At 28.1% G+C, this 23129-nt stretch overlaps 1 protein-coding gene and 1 long non-coding RNA gene across 3 annotated transcripts; one reads left to right on the forward strand and one right to left on the reverse strand.

Moving 5' to 3' along the window:
• The first annotated feature begins 182 nt into the window (after positions 1-182).
• LOC149880419 (uncharacterized) lies at positions 183-14655 on the forward strand. The gene is made up of 13 exons (XR_016446489.1): positions 183-446; positions 550-619; positions 914-993; positions 1181-1755; positions 3104-3154; positions 5402-5616; positions 8285-8496; positions 8705-9269; positions 9516-9601; positions 10129-10160; positions 11155-11327; positions 11515-13469; positions 14134-14655. It is a non-coding gene; the product is annotated as an uncharacterized LOC149880419 (long non-coding RNA).
• LOC149880420 (uncharacterized) lies at positions 2341-14320 on the reverse strand. Of its 2 annotated transcripts, XM_090071003.1 has the most exons (25): positions 14035-14320; positions 12802-12840; positions 12549-12639; positions 12293-12458; positions 12025-12214; positions 11864-11902; positions 11664-11769; positions 11372-11428; positions 10581-10646; positions 10413-10487; positions 10032-10100; positions 9887-9946; positions 9678-9724; positions 8935-9006; positions 8611-8846; positions 7584-8507; positions 7191-7317; positions 5432-5837; positions 5205-5279; positions 5041-5109; positions 4882-4938; positions 3249-3314; positions 2916-3011; positions 2640-2799; positions 2341-2422 (listed from the first exon to the last, which is right to left on the reverse strand). In XM_090071003.1, exons 1-24 carry the CDS (start codon positions 14050-14052, stop codon positions 2663-2665), a joined length of 3288 nt encoding a protein of 1095 aa, XP_089927129.1. In that variant the 5' UTR covers positions 14053-14320; the 3' UTR covers positions 2341-2422; positions 2640-2662. The 2 variants fall into 2 exon arrangements, with proteins under 2 accessions (XP_089927129.1, XP_089927128.1); XM_090071002.1 differs by having other exon boundaries at positions 2341-2799; positions 13531-14045.
• Positions 14656-23129: the final 8474 nt, after the last annotated feature.

The following is a 23129-nucleotide window of genomic DNA, read 5'->3' on the forward strand; positions in this document are numbered from 1 at the left end:
CTCTATTTTTGCACGCAGTAAAGGTACCAAATATTCTTCTGTTGGAGAGGTTGGGGGGGATTCAAGATTATGAACCTTTTGTATATTTGACTTTTTTATTCATTAAAAAATTGTTTTTTTAGAAAAATGAAACTTTACTTAAAATATTGGTGATTTTTTAAAAGTATTCAAAACATGATTTACACACAAAAACACACAAAAAAAACCTTATTCTGTTATTAGTTGAATAAAAATATGACCAAGGCAAAGTAATGCGCTAAAAACTAAACAATGAAGTTCTATTATATAACCACCGTAAGCCGAACGCTAATTTTTTAAGTTGGTTGCAGCTTTCTTAAGCATTCCTTATAATGAATTTTTGTCATGGGCATAACTTTTAGTAGAATCATTAGTTTTTTATGAAATTTTCACCATCGTTATACTGATTTAAAGCTCTTTACAATCATGTAAAATAATTGAATAGCAGAATAGTTTAAAAATTTTGCACACATACCTAGTAGAAGTGAAAAAGTTGAGCAACGTGAATGTTTTCGACTTTGTTTTTTTTAGTTATGCAACCGTGAGAGCTTTTTCTTTGTTCTAAACTTTGCGCAATCTTTAGTGTTTAGTTGTTAACTTGGTAAGTTTATTTTTGTTTTGAATTATTTTTCTTATTGTTAAATTATTTAGTTTTTGACTAAAGTTTTAGTTGTAAGTATTTCTAATTAATTTTTCGGTAATAAGATGTTAACACATTATATTAAACTTATGAAGCCATTGCTTGTTAGGTTTTCGTTCTTTTTTTTTATTGCACTCAACCTTATAAACTCTTGATAAGTAGTTCTGATTTTATGCTCCAAAGCAAAATACAGCCCAGTTTTTATGTTGTTTAGTTCATAAATTTTATTTATTTTTATCATCTTTTGTTTTTTAGTTAGTAGGTTATCAACCGATATGATGTTTCAAAGGGCTGTAAAGGCTTAAATATCAAATAAAAAGACAGATAACATTAAAGTATGCATTCCATAATTAAGACTAATAAATTTACTTATGCTTTCAATAGCTTTATTTTTGTTAAAACATTTGGTATGAGTAATTGAGTATCATAGTGCGTCTTTCGGGATGATAGGGGAGGGGGAGTTAAGATATTTTGAGTACTTCAAAGGAGCGGTTTTATTTTCCTTTTTTTTTTTAAATTTAGGTTAAAGATAAAAGTGATATGCTCCATGCGAAGAAGAAAAATTTTTCTTTTATTGTCTTGAGCTGAGTAAGGTTATTTAAACAGGAGCGCACCCTTGTACAAGTACATACGCAAATTGAACAAGAGGAGGTGAATGTGTATCATCTTCGAACATAAAGATTTACCGAATAAGTTGATTTTCGACAGGGCATGATATACTAGTCTTGTAAATATTGGTATAAATGTAAAATGCTAATAAATAAAATTCCATTAATATTTACCACCAAAGCAGTAGAGGACAAAACTACATGACTTATGTAATGATCTTATAAATTTTTTGATGGAATGTTTCGTTTTTACATTTTCATGTCCTCCGATGATTTCATTTAGCATTTCCTGCATTTTTACCAGTCTAACGATTTTAAATTTTTTTCCTATGTATTTCAATACTTAATTTCAGTTTTTACTTGTATTATTAATTATCAATTTAAATCGCGTTCCGGCAAAACGACAACCAGAAACGCATGCTTGCAAATGGAGTGCATAATCGCATGGAAGCAAATGGAGGCAAATGAGCTACAATGCTATTTAAAAAGGTTGTGCGATTAAGGTTACTATTTTTGAGTTCTTCGTATTCTAGTACAGTTAGTTGGCAGGGCAGAGTATATTTAGTTTTTGTTTAGTTTATTACATTTAATTTACATTATATCAATTCAGTGCAAGCTGTGTTATGTACACCGCTAAACATTTTTTGTTACTCATGAGTTATTCATTTTACAGAGGTCTTACTGTAAGTTTTAGTTCTATGTATATTTATTAAAGTGCATGCCTTAGAATTGTTAAACTGCATAAAGATAAATTTATGCTATTTTCCAATTATGACTGTTGTATCCAATGAATGTTTTTAGATTATTTACTTTCAAAGTAACTAATTGATAAATTTCATAAAAAGTAAAATATTATTAAGAAAAATTCTTTAATAGTTATACTTAAAAACGTTTAATCATAACCAATATTTTTGAGAATGTTTAATCTAAAATTCTAAAGATGATTCAGCAAAAGAGGTTATGTCATTCATATACATATGTATATAATGTCTTTGGGCTGGTCTTTGAAAATAAGTATCTACTTTTCATATATCTTTTTTTTTTATAGACATTCTAAAACCAAAAAATATTTCAGCAGTGTATTTTATTCTTTCTTTCTAAAAACTTCCTCTCTTTTAAACTAGGCAAGGTGAACTGAAAGGTGAGGTGAAAGCAACTAAAAAAATATAAATGTATAACTATAGAAAACTATTGCAGAGAAAGAGGGAGGGGGAGGTTAATAACTATTTATTTATTTTGAAATTTAGTTATTTTTGCGAAGAAATCACAAGTCTATCATCTCCAAAAAGTTACAGATTTGACATCAAAATGATTGGTTTCATTTTTCTTTCAAAATTAGTGTTAAGGTACTAAAAGTAAAAAAGAAAACCTACCATTACAAAATATCAGTAATTTTTCACTCTAACATTTTCATGTCTTTCATTCTTTGCTCATGAAGTTTGTTTACTCTCTGTCGCTCATTATAAATTTTTGTTCTAAGTTTTTGAATATCAACATTATAGCGTTCGCTGAATTCCTTCATTTGGTTTTTTGCTTTAAAATAATAATAACTTATATCTATTTAGATTTACAGTTAATTCATAAAAAAGTAGCATATATATGTATTTTTTGATTAAAATTAAATTATCAAAGCACTGCCTACAACTCACCTGGAAAAGTGCTCAAGTTAGTACCATTGATAAATGGTCCAAATGTACTGTGAACAAGCTTGACTTGTTCTGCACTCCATTGAAAGTATGATCTCCCTAAAACAAATTTATATGTTAAATACTTAATAGTCAGGTCACTATGAATGATAATATAGAAAGGTTGATTTTACATTTTAAAATTCTTTTAGATAACCAGATATGCTAACTACAAGTTATTGCACATAATCCTATGAACTTAGGTATATATTTTTACAACCTTCATTTTAATTTGTTGAAATAGCAATATGAACTTATATAAATATGTATTCTTAAAACAATATTGAAAAAACATACCAGATTTATTCTCAGCTACTTCATTATTTACAACCACATCTAACAATCTTGTTTTTCTGAGTTGACCTGTATTGGAAAGAAATATTCAAACCATATTTACATGGTGATACTTTTTATACCAGTAACATTATTTCAGTAGGGCATAAAAAGGTCAATTTCTTAGGGGACCTCAATAACCATATTCATGAAAAACTCAACTAGGATGTAGTTAGGTTTTTAAGCAAATGACAAAAGTTTCAAGTTAATTTTTAAAAGTACGAATTTACCTTAGCTGATAATTTTTATATAACCTTCAAAGAATATTTTGTGTTTTAGAGACATTTTTGTGAAGAATAACATTGAGTATTTCATCCAGAAATCTTTTAAAATGTAACGCTTGTCCCCTGAAAATTTACTGTTCTATTTAGTAAATTTTTACTTGTGAAATTGAGTGATATCCCAGCTACTTCTTCTGATAGTTTAAAATGCTTAAATTGCTAATTCGCTGTTTGTTTTTTTAAAAAGAACTTTATACTTTTTAATCAAAAAACCTCCAACTATCATCTTTGAAAAATTACAACTTTTTGATTAACAAAATATGATTTGTAATTTTGAGAAACAATGTACAAAAAAACTTTGTAAGATATTACCATTGTGTTTGATCAAAACCTTTAAAGAATATATGAAGTGTTTTTTTTTGGCAAAATGTTAAGTGTGTAAATTTCTCTAAAAGCAAAGATACTTCTTTAAGCTGTTAAAAAAGGGAAAATGTTGAAGCTATAAATGGTTATCTAATTTAATTTTATGTATTTAATTTTATATTAATTAAACCTACTTTAACAATATTTTCAGCAATATGATTTTGTTAAAAAGCAAAAAGATTGAAGATTTGTTGAAAAGATGTAAAGACATGTAAAGAGACAGTTTCTCAAAATGTAAAACTAATAAAAATCATTTTCATGCAGTGAAGTAGCTGGCCCTGGCACCATTTGTTAATCCAATTGAACTTTCTGATTGATTTTCAAAAAAAACTGAAGTCCAGAAATTTCCAAAGAAAGATGAGAGCTAAAAGCAGTTATTGTAGGTGCTTGGGATAAAATTACAAGTTAAAGAAGGACCCAAAAAGAAGAGATATAGTTTGAAAAAAAAAATTTTTTTTCTATTTTGTTTTGTCTTTTTGATATTATTTTGGCTTGTATTTGAACATTGACATAATTTTGAATTTATCATAATAAAAATTTTAAACTTAAATGGTACTTATTTTCAAATTCATATTATTTTTTATTCCACTTCTTTATAATACAACATAGATATTTATAATTGTGCTTATCAACTTGTTTAGAATTTACTATAATTAAAACTAGAAGATAAAAGTAAAGCCATTTTTAAAAAAATGTTTATGAACAATAAATAAATGAGCTATTAGATACACCAATACATAGTAAACACTTTAGAGGTTTTTTAAGTATTCTTATTTTTAATGCCACTACCAATGTTAAAGAACAAAGAGGATTTTCAGTCTTTGATTTTTTTTATTCTCATTATTTTCCCTCATTGATTTTTTAATTTTAATTTTGAGAAAAACTAAGAGAGAATCAAAGGAATAATCACTATATAAAATCCATTGTAAATACAAGAAGAATTTGGAACTTACCAGATTCATTTTGATCATATTCATTATCTCCCATTTTTCTTTTATTGATTTTATTTTCTAACAAAGCAAATCATTTTGATATTTTCTATTATCCAAAAAAGGTTCTTTAAAAATTTAGGTAATGATATTTTAGACTGCATAAATACTTTATAAACTTACTAAATTTATTATCAGGAAGCCAATCATTATCATTTTCCTCATTTTCACTACTGCTGTGCTCTGTCCAATCTGTAAGGATTATAAAAATTACTTTGCTCTTAAAATTTAATTCAAAAAATGTACTGCTGAATTTTTAAATTATAATTTAAATTACAAATAATTACCATTTTGAGAATGGTGATCACTAACAGTGGTTAAAGTTACTGTCTGACAAGTACTTGAAGGAGCTTTTTGTATTCCTTTGAAATAAATTATATTAAAAAAATAAAATCTCTTTGAACAAACAGAAGACTTAGCTATATTTTAAAGTATTTAGCATCTATTTTGTTTCACTTTTTTTTTTTTTTTTTTTTTTTTTCAGAATAATAATATTAAAGGAAAAAACACTGACCATTATCAAGATCTATCAAGTGTCGACCAACTTTTGTTATTTCAAGTAAAGCTGGTGGTGCTTGATAAACATTTTGGTTTATTGCTTGACTGTGGCCCATATGCTCGTAAAACAGTTCTCTATCTCTAAGAGGTAAATCCAGCATTGCAAACAACGTACTTACTCGATGACGGTTTGATGTTGCTGTAAGTTTATTTGAGAACTGCAATTTGTCTTTAATTTTTATGCAAATATTGTGAAGAGCATGCCACCCTGAGACATGGTTTTTGCTTCCCTGTGTACTAGGAAAAAGATATTGATTTTCTTCAGAAATACCTGCATCCTTTCGAATTTTAAAATCTGCTAATTTTCTAATTGCTTCAATAGAGTCTTTTGGAATAATGACTGGCACCAAATGATTGTTTCCCTAAAGTATATTTTCAGAGGTTGTATAAGTGATCTATCTTGAATGAATCTTATTAAGTAACTTATGTGTATATGCAGAATTTGACAGTGAACAGGACTATTTTGGGAACTAGAAATTCTAAAAATTTAGAATGATGAAGAAAAATAAATTTTCTATAATCATGGTCTACAATAGCCTGAAAACCTACTTGTTTGTTTACTCATAAGTAAAACTTCACCTAAAGAGCTTTATAACTTTTTATTAAACAATGCTAGTTTTATTATTTCCTTACAAAGGTTGCACAAAAATAGATAATGATAATCATTTCAGATTTTTTTTTGGCTGAGATTGTAAGAAGATCCCAAACTTAAAATAGAAAAGTAATAAAAAGTAGTGGTAGATAAGAGGTGTGAAGGATCAACAACAGAGAAATAGCCATTCGATTGTTGATTTCTGAAAATGATGTCAGATATACTCCTAAAACATTTGAGGTGATATTTACTACCATCAAGGATCAAGAAATTTGGTTAGTTTATGAAGACTTTTTCTTCATAGTTAAACAGTTTTATATTTTGTCATATTAGTGCAAATGCAAGGTTAAGTCATAATGATCTTACCAAAACCTTCACTGAAAACTGTGAAAATCTTGTTTCTTAAATATAGTGAGAAGCATTTTACCTTGGAAAAAGAGATAAGCTTATAAGAAAATATTAATGTAAGCAGAAGCAAGAAATTTTCAGAAGTGAAAGTAATTTGAAGTAATAGACAAGAAAAGCAAGGGCTTGTTAAAAGATTTAAATGTGAAAAGTATAGCAATTGTTTTATATTACCAAGGGTGTATGGTAGCATTGAGAGGGTTAGTATTGCTATGTGGAGCTTCTTTAATTTTGTTTGAGCAGATTTGTGTAATATCTATACATGTTCAATCACAAGATTTGAAATCAATGATGCTCAATCACCAGATTTATAATCAATCCACTGTATTTAGGCTTGAAGGAGAAAAAAGTTAGTTGAGGTCAGAATACATTTCATAAGTAGTTTGATACAAGAATTGCATTACATTTAAAGAAGAGTTCTATCTGAAATTTGTAACAACCTTGTTAAATTGATGCCAATGAGGTGTATAGTTTGTAAAAAAGGACATTGAAAAATATAATTGTATGCTTTAGTATGACACCCTGATGCTAGATTTTTTTAAAAACAATCTAAATCACTTTATATTTCTGCAAATAGTGCTTGAAATGTCAATGTTACAGAAATTCAGAGATTTTTGACTTTGGGTACTCAACTATTAAATGATTACTATCATTTTTACTAATTGGTAATTTTTAATACTTCTTTTCAAAAGATTATTTTAATAAAAAAAAACAATACCTTTCCAGTCATATAAGCTATTTGCAATGTATTTGTTAATTTTCTGTCAAGTTCGTCAAGCTGTTGAACTCGTTGAGGATCAACCCACGAGCCTTTTTCTGCATCTTTCCAATCACTTAATAATAACCTAGGAGAAATATTTTTAGTTTAATAATTTTTCTGTACAAACAATCTCCTTTTGTAACTTGTTTTTATGATTTTTATTTATTCAGTTTTTATTGATATTTTTGTTGTTCTGTTCATAAATTACTGTTTTAACTGTTTGATCTGACCTTACTGCTGAGGTCATGTTAAACTCTGTTTACATTATCCATTTCATTTTAAAAAGATGTTAATTACTTCAATATTTTAGTATTGAAAAAATTAATGTACAAAAATTTATGAAAAAGTTACCTTGCAGGTTCTCCACCACGCCTCGCATTAAGCAATGTTAACCTAGTGCACAACAAATCTCGAAGTTCAACGAATACATGGGTATCCCAAAATATGTACCCATCAGTCATTACTTTGTTTACATTTTTTAAGATATAGTTCTTAAGTGTTTTAATATCATCTTCTTCTGGTAAGGAAGCTGGCTTCCTTAATTTTTGTTGGCGTTTTTTGTTTATGTCATAACTTGCATCCCCAAATACAAATCCTTTCCAGGTATCAAAAACAGAAATAAATAAGTCTATTTCTTGGACTTTTTCAAGAACCTCTTTATTGTTTTGCTCAAATGTGAGGTTATTGTTGTTCTGGGTCAAAACTGTTCCTTTCATTATTTTTGCAGATTTTTTAATTAAAGATGAAAGAACAATTTTGAGGCCAGACTTCAAATATTCCTCGTTTGTAGTGTATTTATCAATTGCTAATCTTAAATAATCAAAGTTTACTCTATTAAACATGTCCATTGAGTTGTTATATTTTTTAAGCACACCTTCAATGGAATTAAAAATTGAGTATAAGTGTGCTAGACGTCTCATGTCATTCCTGACTGATTTTAAGACTTCAGACGTCTTGTCACACTTTCTCTTCATTTTGTCATGTAATCGAAGTCCTATTGTTAAGATGTTACTGTCTTGTTTGCAAATAAGACCAATGCTGTCATTTCTTAGATTTGATAGAACATCTCTAACAAAATCCTCCGGAAGAGACACTGCAAAACTATTCTTTAGTAAAGATAATGGAACTTGCAATGCTGGTTTAGAAGAGTTTGAACTGCAAAGTTTAAGGTGGCGACTTATAAATCTTTTCGAGAAAAATCCATTACAGCTTCCACACATTTCAAGATTTTGTGGGATTTCCTCTTGGGAGTGAATTTTAATAGGTACTCTTTCTCTAAATTTGTTTATTTAAAAGTAATAGTATAGTGAGTTAAAATGTTTTATAAAATTGTTTGCTTAAAAAATCTAAGTCAGTTAAATAGCAAAAATATTCTCACCTTTGAAAATTAGGCTCTTCTAATTTAGCTTGTTCGATGTTGTAATTTTTTATTCCTTCTTTCTTAAATAAATCAATCATTTTTATTTTTTCAGGTTCAGGAAGTTTAAGAGCAACTTTGACTCTTTCATTGTCTTGGTGTTTGAGCTGAATATGTCTTGACAGCCTTGTTTGAAATTTATTGCAGAATATACATAGCCTTGATGGTTTTCTTGTTTTCTTTGTTAATAGTTTGACCTAAATTGTTAAATTTAATTTATTTTTAGAAAATGTTTTAAATTTATTGAGAAATAATAATAATGAAATAGAAAATGAATCAGATTACATTCTCAGTTATATTCTGATCGCTTTTGGTCTCTATCAATTCTTCTACACTTGATGTATTTAATAGTGGTTCCTGGAAATAAAATACTAATTAAATTTAATTTTTAGGCATGGTATTTATGTTTTTGTAATTGCTTACTTTTAAAATCATTGTAGGTTTTTGTGTGAAAACAATAAAGAATAAATTTGAATGCTTTAAAGCATAAATCATTTGATTTTGGAGCATTTTTTGTAATAATTTTATTGTATCATGCAATTATTATAATGTCCTATTAGCGCTTATCTGTACTTATAAAATACTTTAACTGTGCCAACTGAGTGTCTGAGCATTGTTTGGTAAGCTTTTTGTATACATATATATTTTTTTTATTTGTAATGAGTTTAAAGTAATAAAAGAATTTTTAATGAAGCTTAAAGTACTAAAAATATTTTCAATGTTTGCTAAAACACTGTTACTGTATTTTTAATGTAAAAAAGAGGACAGGAAATTGTTAAGTCAATAAAAAAATTAAAATGTAGCACATCCTTATATTTGAGTGTTTATATAAGTTAATGTATATTTATTAATTTTTAATTTTACAGTTACACAATACGAAGTGAAAATTTAAAAGCAGTAGATCTATAATGGAAATTGCAAAGTTTTAAAACAGCTTTAGACTTCTCTAAAGGTTAGTGGTTTATGTCTAATAAATCCTACTCTTTCTCATTGGGCAATTTAATCACTTAGAGAGAAAAAATACTCACTTCTGAACAAAAGGAGTTCAGTTCACAAATTTTGAAGTCAATATCATCTAAGAGAGAAGAATTAATCATAATTATCATCATGTGTTGAATAAACATTATGCAAGCAGCTATTTACAAAGTAGTTTAAAAGCCTTAGATATTTCATATAAGTTCAATTTATATTTTTCACAGTGCATCTTCTTTGAAATATTCAATTTAGTATGACTTACCTGTTTGCTCTCCTAGTGTCAGTTCACTGTCTAAATTGACTTGGCATGGAACACTGTTATCTATAAATATATTTTAAAGTTTATGTGTGTTTTCACATGATTATTTTCAGCAAATTGAACTTTGTAAAATGCATATATTAACAACCTGTCTGTTCATTTATAACTTTCTCCACTAATTCGTCTAATAAGTCTGGAGAACTTTGAAAGCTGCAATCTATTAATGCAAAATACTTTTATTATAGTTATAGCTGATTTACTTGTGATGATAAATGAGGTAAGTTAAATTTAAGTTTCTACTTTAAAGTTTTTTAGGAATAAAAGTTACAGTGGTAATACATATCTAAAACTATTTTAGTATTATTTGGAAGTATTTGGCTTTAGTAGTTTTTTCATTTTTCAACTAAATGCCAAATAAAAGATTTTTTAAGTCATTTAGTATGCAACAGCTATGATTGGATGCTGAAGCATGTTTCCCAGTTGACTTTTCATAAAGTGTATTTTAGTTTCTCATATATATACAACTCACTCTTACAATTTTCTTCAGTTGGTTCATCTTCATCAGTTAACTTAATGGAACCTTTAGACAATATCTCATTGTTATCTGTAAAAAATTTTAGATATAGTTTTTAATTATAATTTATAGAAGCAGATTAAAGGGACAACTTATAGTTGTAAAAAGGCATAAAATATTTACCTTTAATGCAAATATCAATCAACTTGTCTAAGTTTTCAGAAATTTCTAAGTTGCAATCTGGTGAATCTAAGAAAAAATTTTCTTAGCTCATTAATTTTATTAAAATAAAATGCTTTTTAAGCAATTGTTATTAGTAGCATTTCCCCGCAATTTCAGTTTTAAATTCTTTTGGTTATGATCTGAAGTTCTATTTTAGGCCTATGAAAGAGTATGAAAATGATAGGGGACGCAAACAACAAAAAAATATATCTCATCCCTCCTCCTTAGCATAAATTAGTTGATATCTAAAAATTAAGACTTAAACCTTAATTTTGCGCAACAATTCTTACACAATATTTTTTTTATTTACCGACTTTAAAACTGCGAATCCCTTAAAATCACTAGCTGCTTGACTGGTTTGTAAGTCTTTTCAATAGCGTGATATTTTATTTACAAATGCAGAATTAAGGTTAAATATTTTAGTTTGGAGCACAATTTTATTATGGTAGTGCAGAAATTAAGTTAATAAGGTCATTTAAATTTGTATAACAAGTGGTGTCAATAAATAAAATTGTATGTCATTGTTTCTTGAAAGAAAAACAGCAAAGTTTGGTGGTGAATATTGAAGTAAGCAGAACTGGAGGAGTGTGAGGCAATATCGATCAAGATATTCCATCCAACAGATTATTCTGAAGGAACAAGCGATGCCATTAGTTCTCTCGTATTTTTGAGTATCAAAGATATTTGGAATTTGGTGCCTTGGTTTCGGTAATATTAAGAAATATTAATTAGTTTTTAAAATACTTGCTTACCTATATACTTTTCTTTGGGCTCTTCAAGCACTTTTTCAGAATTATAACTTCTTAACTCTGGAAATAATACCAAAATATTATATCAGTATTAATATATCCATCAATTTGTATTAATTATTTTTGCATTTTATTTGTTACATTAGGCTTGATATTATGATCATGATGAGAAGCGAGTTTAAACCAATCTAAGAGTTCATTTTGAACCATTCGTTTATTAAAGCTAACAAGATTGGTTAATATTCACTGAGGAAAGGTTTATTCAAGATTCTTAAAGAAGTTTGCTTATACCCACCGCTTAATGAGTCGAAGATAGGTTCAAGTCTCACAAAACATCGGTAATTTCGAGGTTCAATTTCCTTAGACGTATTGGGATTTCTTTGGCTTGCTTTTTTCTGAACCTAAGACGTTGAAAAAATGAAATTAGCTGATTCATTAAATTTGAATTGTTGGAAAAGAATTTCTTTCCTATAATCAAAGCTCTAACAGACTTACCATTGTGCCTATGCTTTTCAGGGGTTTTATTGGTTTTTTCTAAATTTAAAAAGAATCTGACCTAAATATTTTTTTTACACTTGAGTTAGGGTGAATGTGCGAGTTTTGTTTTTTTTTTTTGTTTTTTTTTTTGCATAATTGAATTTAATTAGATAATCTACCTGTCGCCAATGTAAATTTTTTACTCCATAATCATAGCGTATTTCTTCATCTGCTTGAATATTTCTCAAAGCAAAAAGGCAAAGGCGTGGAGTGCCCTCTACTATTATTTTTTTCATTTTGGCATTTGCTTTGCTAATGGGAGCATCGTTGACATATCTCCCCAATCTTTTGCTGTTTGTGGCGTCAATACTAAAAGATTTTAGGCGATTAGTAAAATACGTTGTGACAAAAAGCAACTTGTATAAGAGTTTAAATTAAATGCTTCACCTAAGCTTTTTGCCATTCCAATCGAAGAAATAAACATAACATCCGCGGTTATCTTCAAAGTGTTTCGATAGGCTAAGTTCTCCTTTTTCTGCGTTTTGCAAATTTCCAGCATATTCCAAAAGAAAACTACCTTTCTCTATTCTTTTACTTGTAAATACACCGAATCCTAAAACAAAGTAATTTTTTTTCTTTGTAAATCTTTTTTTTTTTTATAAATCAGCTTTACAATCGTCGTTTTCTAAAGAATGAAAAGTACCTATTTCGTCATTAATGTGCTGAGCGTAAAAGTGTTCTGGGTCTTCTTCTCGTGTGCAATATTTACCGGCAATATCTTCTTGATTTTCTCTCTAAAATCAATTTGAATATTGATGAAAAATAAGAGTTCCTACGCGTATAAACTAGTTCTGGTTCACTTGTTAATTTTATTGTAAAGCTAATATAACTAGCGCACGAAGCCTAATAAAACCATTGAAATTAATTACGGAAACTGAGAGATTCATTTAAATTACCTCAACTCTTCTCTCCTTTCTTGAGGACGCTAACACAATCTAGACAATATTTTCAAATTTCTATTTAAGACTTCACAAAAACAGCCTGGTGTGAACGTATATACTTAAAAATAATGCTCAATTTTAAGTCTTCGAAGTCAGCAGTTATCCTACTATAAATAATCCAGAAAATTCGTTTTGGATGCTAAATAGCTCAGTAAACAACGTTTTGGTATTAATTTAAAGCAAGTCCTTGTATGAAATACAAAGAATTTTTACCTGCCATCATTTTCAGCACCAATTCATTTTTTAGTCAATGGCCTTAAAATACAGGTTTTTAGTTTGAGGTTATACATTTATGTTCTGAGAACATTACTAGGAAGTACTTATTAAATTTAAGGTGAAAATAACTGCGTTCAAAAATAAAAGAGTTAGAAATTCTTTTTTTAGGCAGATTTTCAGCGTAGTTCTTCATAGTAATAAAAATCTATTGATAACTTCATGAACAGGAAAGTTGCTTTAACGGATATTACACAAAAGTATGAGCGTCAGTTGTGATAAATAAGTTCCCTTCCCACAAAACATTAGATTTTAGTTTATGTTTTACTAAGAATGTAGTGACAAAAAGAAAAAACGGGAAAAGGACACAGAAACAAAAAAATTAAAACGTTAGCGCAGAAGAAAAAAAAGTAGGTATACAGAACACTTTTAAATAAAGACTTAAGAGTTGGAAACAAGTTTCTCACTTACTTGACTTTTAAAAGTTTCTTTAGTCATCCTATTTTTATTTCCTTGCTTTTTTTGCATATATGTTTGTTTATATGCATCATCTAATAAGCTTGTTCTTTTTATGTGAGCTTTATGAATTTATTTGTCTATTTTTATTAATTACTTAGTCAAAATTTTTCTTGTAAACTCTTAATCATACTTAGGTAATTACATTTTATTAAAGAATCATCTGTGTTTTGTAATATTTCTTATTTAAACACAAAACATAATATCAATCACCATACTTGTCCGTCAATACTGAGCGATCAGTAGTAATATTTAATATATTGATTTTTGAATATTCGGATATTGACGGAAAAAGGAAAGATTTCGTAATTTTAAAACAATGAGATTTTTCAAGATTTTTAAAAATCAAACTAAATTACCAAATAATATAATTGAATTTAAAAAATCACTATCCGATTTTAGATATTATTACCTGAAAAAGCTTTCTATGAATTAAAAAAATAACAACTCAAATTTTACCATATTTGTAGTTTCCATTTGCGTGACAATATGTTACTTTTACTTAAAAATTTTGTGAATGTTTGCTTAATAATTTTAGTTTAATTTATTTATATAAAGGTTGTGTTGCTCTGACACCTGCTTAGTTACTCAACTTCGAAATGCGTTGCAATGTCAGCGCATGAAACCTCCTTAGTAGCCAGAGGTGAGATTAAATACATTAGGGTGACATTTTTAAAATATAGTTGTTTATTGTTTTGCTTGCTTAGTTACCTATCTTCGAAACGCGCTATAAGGTCAGCGTAGAAAACCTGTCAGCGCACGAAATCGTCTTAGCAGCCAGAGGTGATATTATATACATTAGGGTGACATTCTGAAAATATAGTTGTTTGTTGTTTTACTCGCTTAGTTACCTTATCTTCGAAATGCGCTATAAGGCCAACGCATAAGACCTATCAAAAACTGTTGCAGTATAAGGAAAATTTATTTTTATTTAAAAAAATATGCAGAAATGCTCTTAGAGAATGTATGTAAAAAGTCAACATTATGCTGAATTTGAAATATGTGTAACATTTTTCGGATCATATTCACGACTTGCATGTCGAGTTTGAGGAAAATCTAAATTCTTCACTTTTATTGCTAAATTCAGTCCTTAAAATGTAAAGTTGTATACTTGTGCGCAATCTTTGCTTCTTACATTTCTTTTAATTCTTTTATGTGATTACTGTAAATTATGTAAAAGTGTATTTTTATTTCTTTTTGAAAATATATTTCTTACTGTCTAAGGATATTATATATTCTAAGTGAATACCGTTTGCAATGACCTGTGTTTTATAACATTTTTACAAACACGAACAGATTTTTAAAGATATTGTTATCGATTTAAAATGTTGGAGAACTATTAGATTTTTATGTTGATGATCTTATCGATTTGTACGAAAAATTTACGCAATTTACGCAACGAAGTCATTGTAGTTCATTTACTAAGGTAGAAAATAAAGTAAAAAGCAAATAGCTTGTTGTGCAAAGTTTTAGTCAGAGCGCATCATTTTTTTTATGGTACGCACTAATAAAAATTTCAATCCACTTTTTATAAAAGTCAATCATGTGTTTGCATTCAACAAATTTCAAATTTCAAAAAATTTCATTTAATAAAACTTTAGGTACCCGTCGAGAGATGGGCTTGGCGAGGACTTCGTCCTATGGCTTCAACTGGTTGGGGACTCACTAGCTGTAATTATGAAAAATTAAAAAAATTTATTTTAATTTTTCTCATGGCTTTTGTCGATTGCTGTATGCTTTTTTGTAAATAGATATATTGGAAAATAATTAACTTTTTTCTAACAGAAACAAACGTTACAATGGTTGTTTTTTTTTTAAAAGAAACTTTTTCTTAGTCACACGCAAAGACAATAACAACAAATATTCTGCAAGAAAGGTGGCTACCTGAAACTTCGCCCTTTTCCTTGCAGTAAATTTTCGGTGCCTTTCAAATTACAGAATCACACTATCTCAAACGCTTTTAGTCAGGAATATTTATTACTAATTGCTTAAATAAGGCAACAGAGTGATTTAAATAAGACCATATTCAGAACTTCTTTAGAGCTCATTAAACTGAGTTGTAAGAGTCTCGATAAAATTTGTATAATACGAAAGATTTTATAATATGATGTATTTCAAATCATTTTTAAATGCTCAGCTAGCTTCGTCAGAGATTTACTTCAAAACAGATGCTAATTTATTATGTTATTTGCAGAAATATGTAAATTATCGGAACATTTATATATTTGTTAATAAGTCCTATCAATCAGCTGATTAGTTCCTCTCAACCATTAGCAGCTACTGTTTCTCTTATAAATTCTTGTAAATCATCGTTCATTATAGATTATTTGTCACGTAATTGAGAAATAAACCGGTTTGTATAGGGCAAAACTATCCCCCAAAATAACTATTTCAATCATTTTATCTTAAAATAAACTGAAAGAGTTTGCAGTTTTTTTAATAATTTTACTTTTATTTACTCTTTTTTTTTTTATTTAAAAATACAGAAAACATTACGATGAAAGCACTCCGTTTGTTTTCTCAATCCAATGCATTAATCTTTGCGGAGAAAAAAACGACCTTCCAAAAAGTACAGACGCCACGGGTGAATTTGGCCAGAGAGTGAACAAATATTTCATTGTAATGCAGTCATTACATTGTATAAATTGTACGCGTATAATGACACGAAGTATAATAACACGAAGTCGCATTAAAAATAAAAAATTTAAAAAATCTTAAAAAATAATAACTGAAAAAAAAGTTTTTTTTCGAGTAATCAAAAAAAAAAAATTATAATTAAGAGATTGAATTAAGAAAAGCTGCAACAAGGAGGACGCCATAACTTTTTAAATACCAAGCATCATGCGTTGTCTAAATTAAACAGCTTTTAAAGAAGTTCGTTGCGATCAAAAGTTTTTGATTCAGTTTAGTTTTAAATCCTTTCAATTTATTCCTTTGAATATTTTGACCACAAAAGTTTTTTAGTTAACGAGAATGAAAGCGGGTATAATTAAACGTTAAGTAAAACTGTACAACTGGCATTTTTAGTTTTTACGAACTACTTTTTAAAGGGAAAAACGTTTTGAATCTTTTTTTTTTCACATTAATGTATAGAATTTTTTGCTCCATCATACGGAAAAAAAAATATTTAAAAATTTTAACATGAGTTAAAAAGAGTTCCTTTGAGTAAATTGTTTTAAATTTTATTCGCTGACTTTTCAGTTTCGTAAACAAAAACATTCAGCGCTAAACATTAAATGTAGTTTTGCAGTAAAAATACTGCTGAAGACGACCCTTTTTTCAGAATTAACTTTGCTAGTTTTCGGAAGAAAGATACGAAGAAAAACTGAAATAAAAAGGTTTTCTGTTTAGTTAAACACACTTTTTACTTATTTTATATATTTATAAAAATATTTCACACTTATTTATTAAATTCAGTTATGCAACAAGTCCATATATAAATATGAGTAAATAAAAAAACAAGGAATTACATAGACCAGCAATTCAATGCAACGATTGCACAAACAAAATAAGATGACTTCTCATTATGCAAAGCATCCACTTATGTAAGATATTCTAAAGACAACTTTATCATTCAGGATAAAGAACCCTGCAAGCTCTATTGATACTGGCACAGTCACCATTTTAAGTACTCTTACTGAATAAACATAAGCTGAAATGCTTATTGAACTTGCCGGTTTGGTAGGACCCGTAAAGAAGTATTAATTTATTTATGAACAGTAAACCAGGCAAAGCTTGGCACTGTACTTTCATCAAACGTTAGAAACAGATGAAGCGAGAGAACTGCATGAAAAATTGCAATACTCAGAGTCATAGGCGCCGAGTTCACGGGGGCAACAGGGGCGGGACCCCCCTCCCCGTCCCGGAAATTTATACTAGTTATATATTATCACGGATTATCATGAGGGCGAGAATATCTATTCGCCCCCGAGATAATCCGTGATAATATACTATTAGTGTAAATTTCTGGAGGAGGGGGGCCACTGCCCCTGTTGCCCCCGTGGACTCGGCGCCTATGCTCAGAGTAGCTCCTTTTACTAAAGATAACATAAATAAAAAATTCAATACATCCAAGACTCAATTTCTTGAAGCAAATATCAATGAACTCTTTGCGTTAAATGTTTGAAATTTAGACGAAATTGGCTTCAAAGGTGAAAAGCGACTTCAAACAATTCTCTACAATTCTGGTTCCAAGCGTCCTCTTAAATTTAAAATAACAAAGCCGGGTGTGTTTTGTATGCTTGCAAAAAAAATATCCGTTTGACGATGTGTTCTTTTGTACCAAAATGTCCTCTTGTTTATTCTATAACGCGATAACATGCAAATAATTTTTCGTATGTTTTCGTTTACTTTTCCTGAGCGTCTGCCCCGGAAAAACTATATTTCCACCTGTTTTAAATATTACATACACTTATTTATCGTACTGAAATTGCAGATTAAATTTTTGATCGTATCAGCAATTTTAAAAGTTTCCGTGGCTAGGTGTAGTTCTTTTTGTTATTTTATTGATAGCATTATCAAGTCGCAGTTTTTTCGCAGTTGTCTGGAAATACACATCCCTTTCCTCCCTACCCACTAGTAAGCACTCTCCTCAGCAAAGATTTACAATTAACTGAAAAAGAGAATAAAGGAAGTCTAAGAGTGAAAGTGAAAACGTTCTCTTATAATATGCTGTCAGTAGGGAGTTTAGGCAATTTTTATAGCCAAAGAAAATCTTTTTTATTTCAAATGCATTGGATTCCTTAATATATTTTATTTTCAAAATGGTTTCAACCACTTCTGTAGCTTATTTGGTTCCAAAGATATTCGTGTTTTAATATTTTCAATTCATATACATTTTATGAAATATTTCCTTAAAGTATTTCGTTAAACTTTTGGCGCCGAAAAAAAAACTTTTTTATCTTTTTTTTTGTTCTTGCGTAAAAAGTTGCGTTAACAATAAAATATCTTAAGACGGGGGAAATTTATAAAATCTCCGCTTAGAAAACAAAAAACCCACCCTATTAGACTACAAAAAAAAACAAAAAAAAACTGATTGACAAAATAAACAAATATTTGCAGAATCTATTTTTATGTGGGGACGAAAGAATTAGCTTAATTTATTTGTATATAAACAAAACTAAAACATTTAAAATTAAATAACTTTATCAATTCTAAAGCAAAACGACGTCCCCAAAAAAATTATTGTAGTGCAACCTTTTCTAAAAAAATGACATCTATATATACGTATATACTATTTATTTTCATGGGTGGGTTTTTATTCTTTGACACCTACATAAAATCATTTGTCGCGTTTTTTGAACGAAGTTTTTTAAAAACGTATGATATATTTTTTATCAGCGATAAAACGTCACGTGACAAAACTCCTTACTTAAATAAAGGAAAAATATATGCGAAAGCTATTCCTTGTAGTCCCGTGGAGAGTGAATAAGCAAAGCCCTGAACAACTTATTCGATGGGCTTCTAGAACCCAGGGATGACTACATGGGGGAAGAGATTTCCAATCGTTGCCTGACCAGCAGAACTTTTTTGATTGTGATTTTTTGTGGCAACGAAATTTTTTTTTTAAAAAAAAAAAACAACATCATAAACGAAACTATTACAACGGTTTTTTCTTATTACAAAAAAATACATTAGTTTCAAAAAACGCGATGTTATCAAGAAAAATCTTATGGAAAACAAAGCGTAAATTTTTTTTCATTATTCCAACTGATAGGGCCTCACCCAGAGTAAGACGCAGAGCAAAAAGCTCCGCCTTATCTAAACTTCTTAAGGGGTCTGTTGACAGGAATATTTTTCTACAACAATAAATATAAAGTAATTTCAATGATAATTGCTATTACAATAACATTTTTTACTTAATAACAAGAAAAGGTTTATTTATAATGGTTATAATGATTTATATGTAAAGTATTAAAACCATAATAATTTAATTCATGTAAATTATTATAACCATAACAGTTTATATTTAGTTTTGTAACCATAAAATAAATTAAAAAGCATTTATTTTTTTAACCATAAAGTAAATTAAACATTTCCGTAAAATATTTAGCAAAGTCATATAATTAAGTTAGTTATTGTTAAGGCTACTATTTTAATTTAATTATGTTTTTCATTAAGGTTATATAAAAAATATGTTTTAACGATACGTTCTAGAAATGCGCTAAATGGAAGAATGGATAAATGGAAAACTCCGTGTACAGTGTTCGTTATCTAAGTACAACGTTTTCTTCGCATATTTAAATTTTCCTATCCACTGGAATCCTATCAAATCGAAGTTCAATAAATAAAATTAAATATTAGTTAAATAAATAAATTAAAAATAATGAATATAAATAAAAAATAGAAAAGATTAAAACAACGCTAGCTTAAATAAATAAAGTAAATTAGCAATGAAAACACTTTGAAATATTACCTTTATCAAGTTTGATTTTATTCGAAATTTTTCGTTTTACAACAGATTAAGAAAACTAAATCATTGTTTTAAAACCAAGGCTTGCTTAAACAAAGTTGTTTTTCTAATATTGAAGAATCGTAAATTATCAAAAATCGGTTTTGACAAAAATTTAGAAAAAAAAAGCGATAACTGTGCTTCTAGTTGACGTAAATAGCTCACTAGCAACGCAGCCTGGGCCCTATCCTATAAAGCTTGTTACGCAAAACGCAAAAAATAAGTAAATGCGGAAAATTTTTGCATAAATTAAAATTTTGTGTAATTACGCAATTTTCAAAACAGCAATCCTACAAAAAAATGCGAACTTACAGATTTTCCAAATTCCACGTAAAACTGGTAATTTTTACGTAAAAAGAGAAATTTTATCTTTTTTATGGCACACATGGTAGAGACAAGGTATATATTTTGGAGAAAAATATTTTTCTTGTCTGTATTTTGTAAACAAATTTTATTTCATCGTTTCAGAGATTAGCGTACCAAAATAGAGGTTTTATATCTATACTATGTAAATTTTATATTCCGTGCTTACCTTGTGTGTCAAAAAAAGGGCCTGCATTTCTTAAATTTAGAGGAAGAAAAATTCGTGTACTCAGTGATATGTTGCTTGATTTTTATTGATTAAAACCAAGCTTCATTTATTAAAATGACAAAGATTTATTTTAGAGGATATAACAAGTTGTTTAATGAATAATTAACCTCTAAAACAAATGATCTCTAAAATAAAAAACTTCTTATTTAATGGTTCACCTATTCACACTAATGTTGGAAATATAATTCTTTTCTTTAGCTCATTTGCTCCTTTTATATAAGTTTACACATAGATAAAAATCACAGCGTTTGAATAGGAATTCGTCACTCTACAAAGCAAGGGGTTGAATGCTAAACTGTTTTGTAGTTAAAAATTTTTCATTCATTTTAGTAAATATTACGGCATTCAACTCCTTGTTTTGTAGAGTGATGGATGCCTATTGATAGGTCTTATATTGCAATCAATCGTGAGTTTGCTCTTGTGTAAACTTACCAGTTTGGTAAAAGTTTCATCTTCAAGTTGATAGATTTTAAAATATTTTAAATAAAGTTAAACAACGCTTCTCACCCAATACGTACAAAGTTAAACAACGCTTCTCACCCAAAAATGTCCAAAAGATTACTGAAACACTTAATATTCCCTGATATTTTTGAAAATTATGTAGGTACGTTTTTCGAGGACAAATACTTTTGTTTACAAAAAAAGACATCTGTGGTTTGAAAAATAATTCACGAACCTTTGCACAATCATTCTTTGGTTAAAATTTGTGTAATTATGCAAAAGTTAGACGTTGCAGCATTTTTTTTTGCGTGAGAAAATTTGCGTAATTTATTCAAAAATTCTGCGTAATTTTATTTATAAGATTAAAGGTTTACGGAAATTTTTCGTAGCAGAAATCCTGTTTTTTTTAAGGCCCAATCCTATAAATCTGAAAAATGCGTAAATTACGCATTTTTCAGATTTATAGGATTGGGCCTTGTATATTGTATAAAAGCACACACAAAATGAAAGAATTGTGTTTTTTTTTAAAATAGTTTAAACAGTTTTTCAAACAGTTGTATGAATATGAGTTTGTTGAACAAAAAAAATGATTAAAGAAATATATTTAAAGAAGTTTTCCTAATAAATTAAAGAAAACTCTGTATTTAAATTTTTAATATAAAGTTTTCTTAAACTTATAATTTTTAAACATTAATTAGCTTGAAAAATATTAGGCATTAATTAGCGTATGGGCTATAACAAAAAATAAACTTCATATATTTTTAAATCACCAAAAGTATATTTTAAATCACCAAAAGTAAATATTTTAAAAACTAAAAAAACTATAAATTAATCAATTTTTAAAAACTTCTCTTCAATTAACTATTTACTAACTTGAATATAAAATTTGTTCAAATCGCGAAAGTTAACGATTTTAAAGCAGTGAAATAAAAACACGAAGTCAAAAAAACATTGCACGAAGAAGTGTTTCGTTACGGATGTGTTTTTTTTTCTCAATAAAAATATTTCAATCATGGATGTGTGCACTAATTTATTTTGTTTTCTTAGTTCTTAATTTTGTTTTTGGTTGAACAAAAACCTTTTCACCTGTAATTATCGATTGAAAGAAACAATTTCTGTTGCATGAAGCTTTTTTAATGAGCTCTTTTTCTTTTTTTTTTAAGCTTGCAATTTTCGTCATGAAAAATTTATTTAATATCTAAAACAGTTAATAAAAGTCATTTCTTCTTATTTAATGTTTTAATAGTTGGCGTTGGTACGTATCAAAACATTAATATCTCACATAAACCCACACAAACCCTTGCAACAGCTCATGCAAAAGTAGTCTTCAAAAACATTCTCCAAACAAACTTTATTTAGTTTGTATCACAAGGATGATCAAAAAAGGCTAGTAATCTTCTGCAGCACATAATACGATTTTCTCACTTAATAGTAAACCAAACCAAAAACTTCCAATAAAATTTAACTTCAAAAGCTACAATTTTCGATTGGCTTCAGTGATGTCATAAAATTCTTATGGTTTTTACATTCTTTAAGTTTGATAAGTCTTTTAAAAATCTAAAAATTTATTTCATATAAGAGGAATTTAAAACCATAAGACTTTTTTTTTTTTCAATATAATATTTTCTTAATATCTTAGAAATTTTTTTGAAAATAAAGGTTGAAATTGTCTTCTTAAGTTTTTATTTACTTAAAATGATCTTTTAACAAAAGTTCTTAATGCGACTCTTTTTTTTTGAAATTATTACGTAAAGGTTAAAAACCGTTTTGAATTACAAAAGTTCATGGATCTTTAATTACAAAAAGTCAAAGTAATTGTCGCGTACACTGTTTTTCATTAGAGTTTTGGTTATTTTAAAAATCTGTTTTACATTCTTGTTAACGGAAAATTACAATTATTTTACAATTTTTCGTTCAACTTAATATTCCTGTATTCTAATACCATGAAAGTATAGTTTTTCGTTCAACTCAATTTACTTATATTCTGATACCATAGAATTAAAACTAGAATGAAAGTCCATCATTGAAATGTTTGTAATCGTCCTGGTGTTAGGAATAATAAATTAACAT

The sequence above is a fragment of the Hydra viridissima genome, unplaced genomic scaffold (assembly GCF_058129835.1).
Source record: "Hydra viridissima isolate aposymbiotic clone 2 unplaced genomic scaffold, HvirCarnegie_v1 scaffold_13, whole genome shotgun sequence".
Taxonomy (NCBI): domain Eukaryota; kingdom Metazoa; phylum Cnidaria; class Hydrozoa; order Anthoathecata; family Hydridae; genus Hydra; species Hydra viridissima.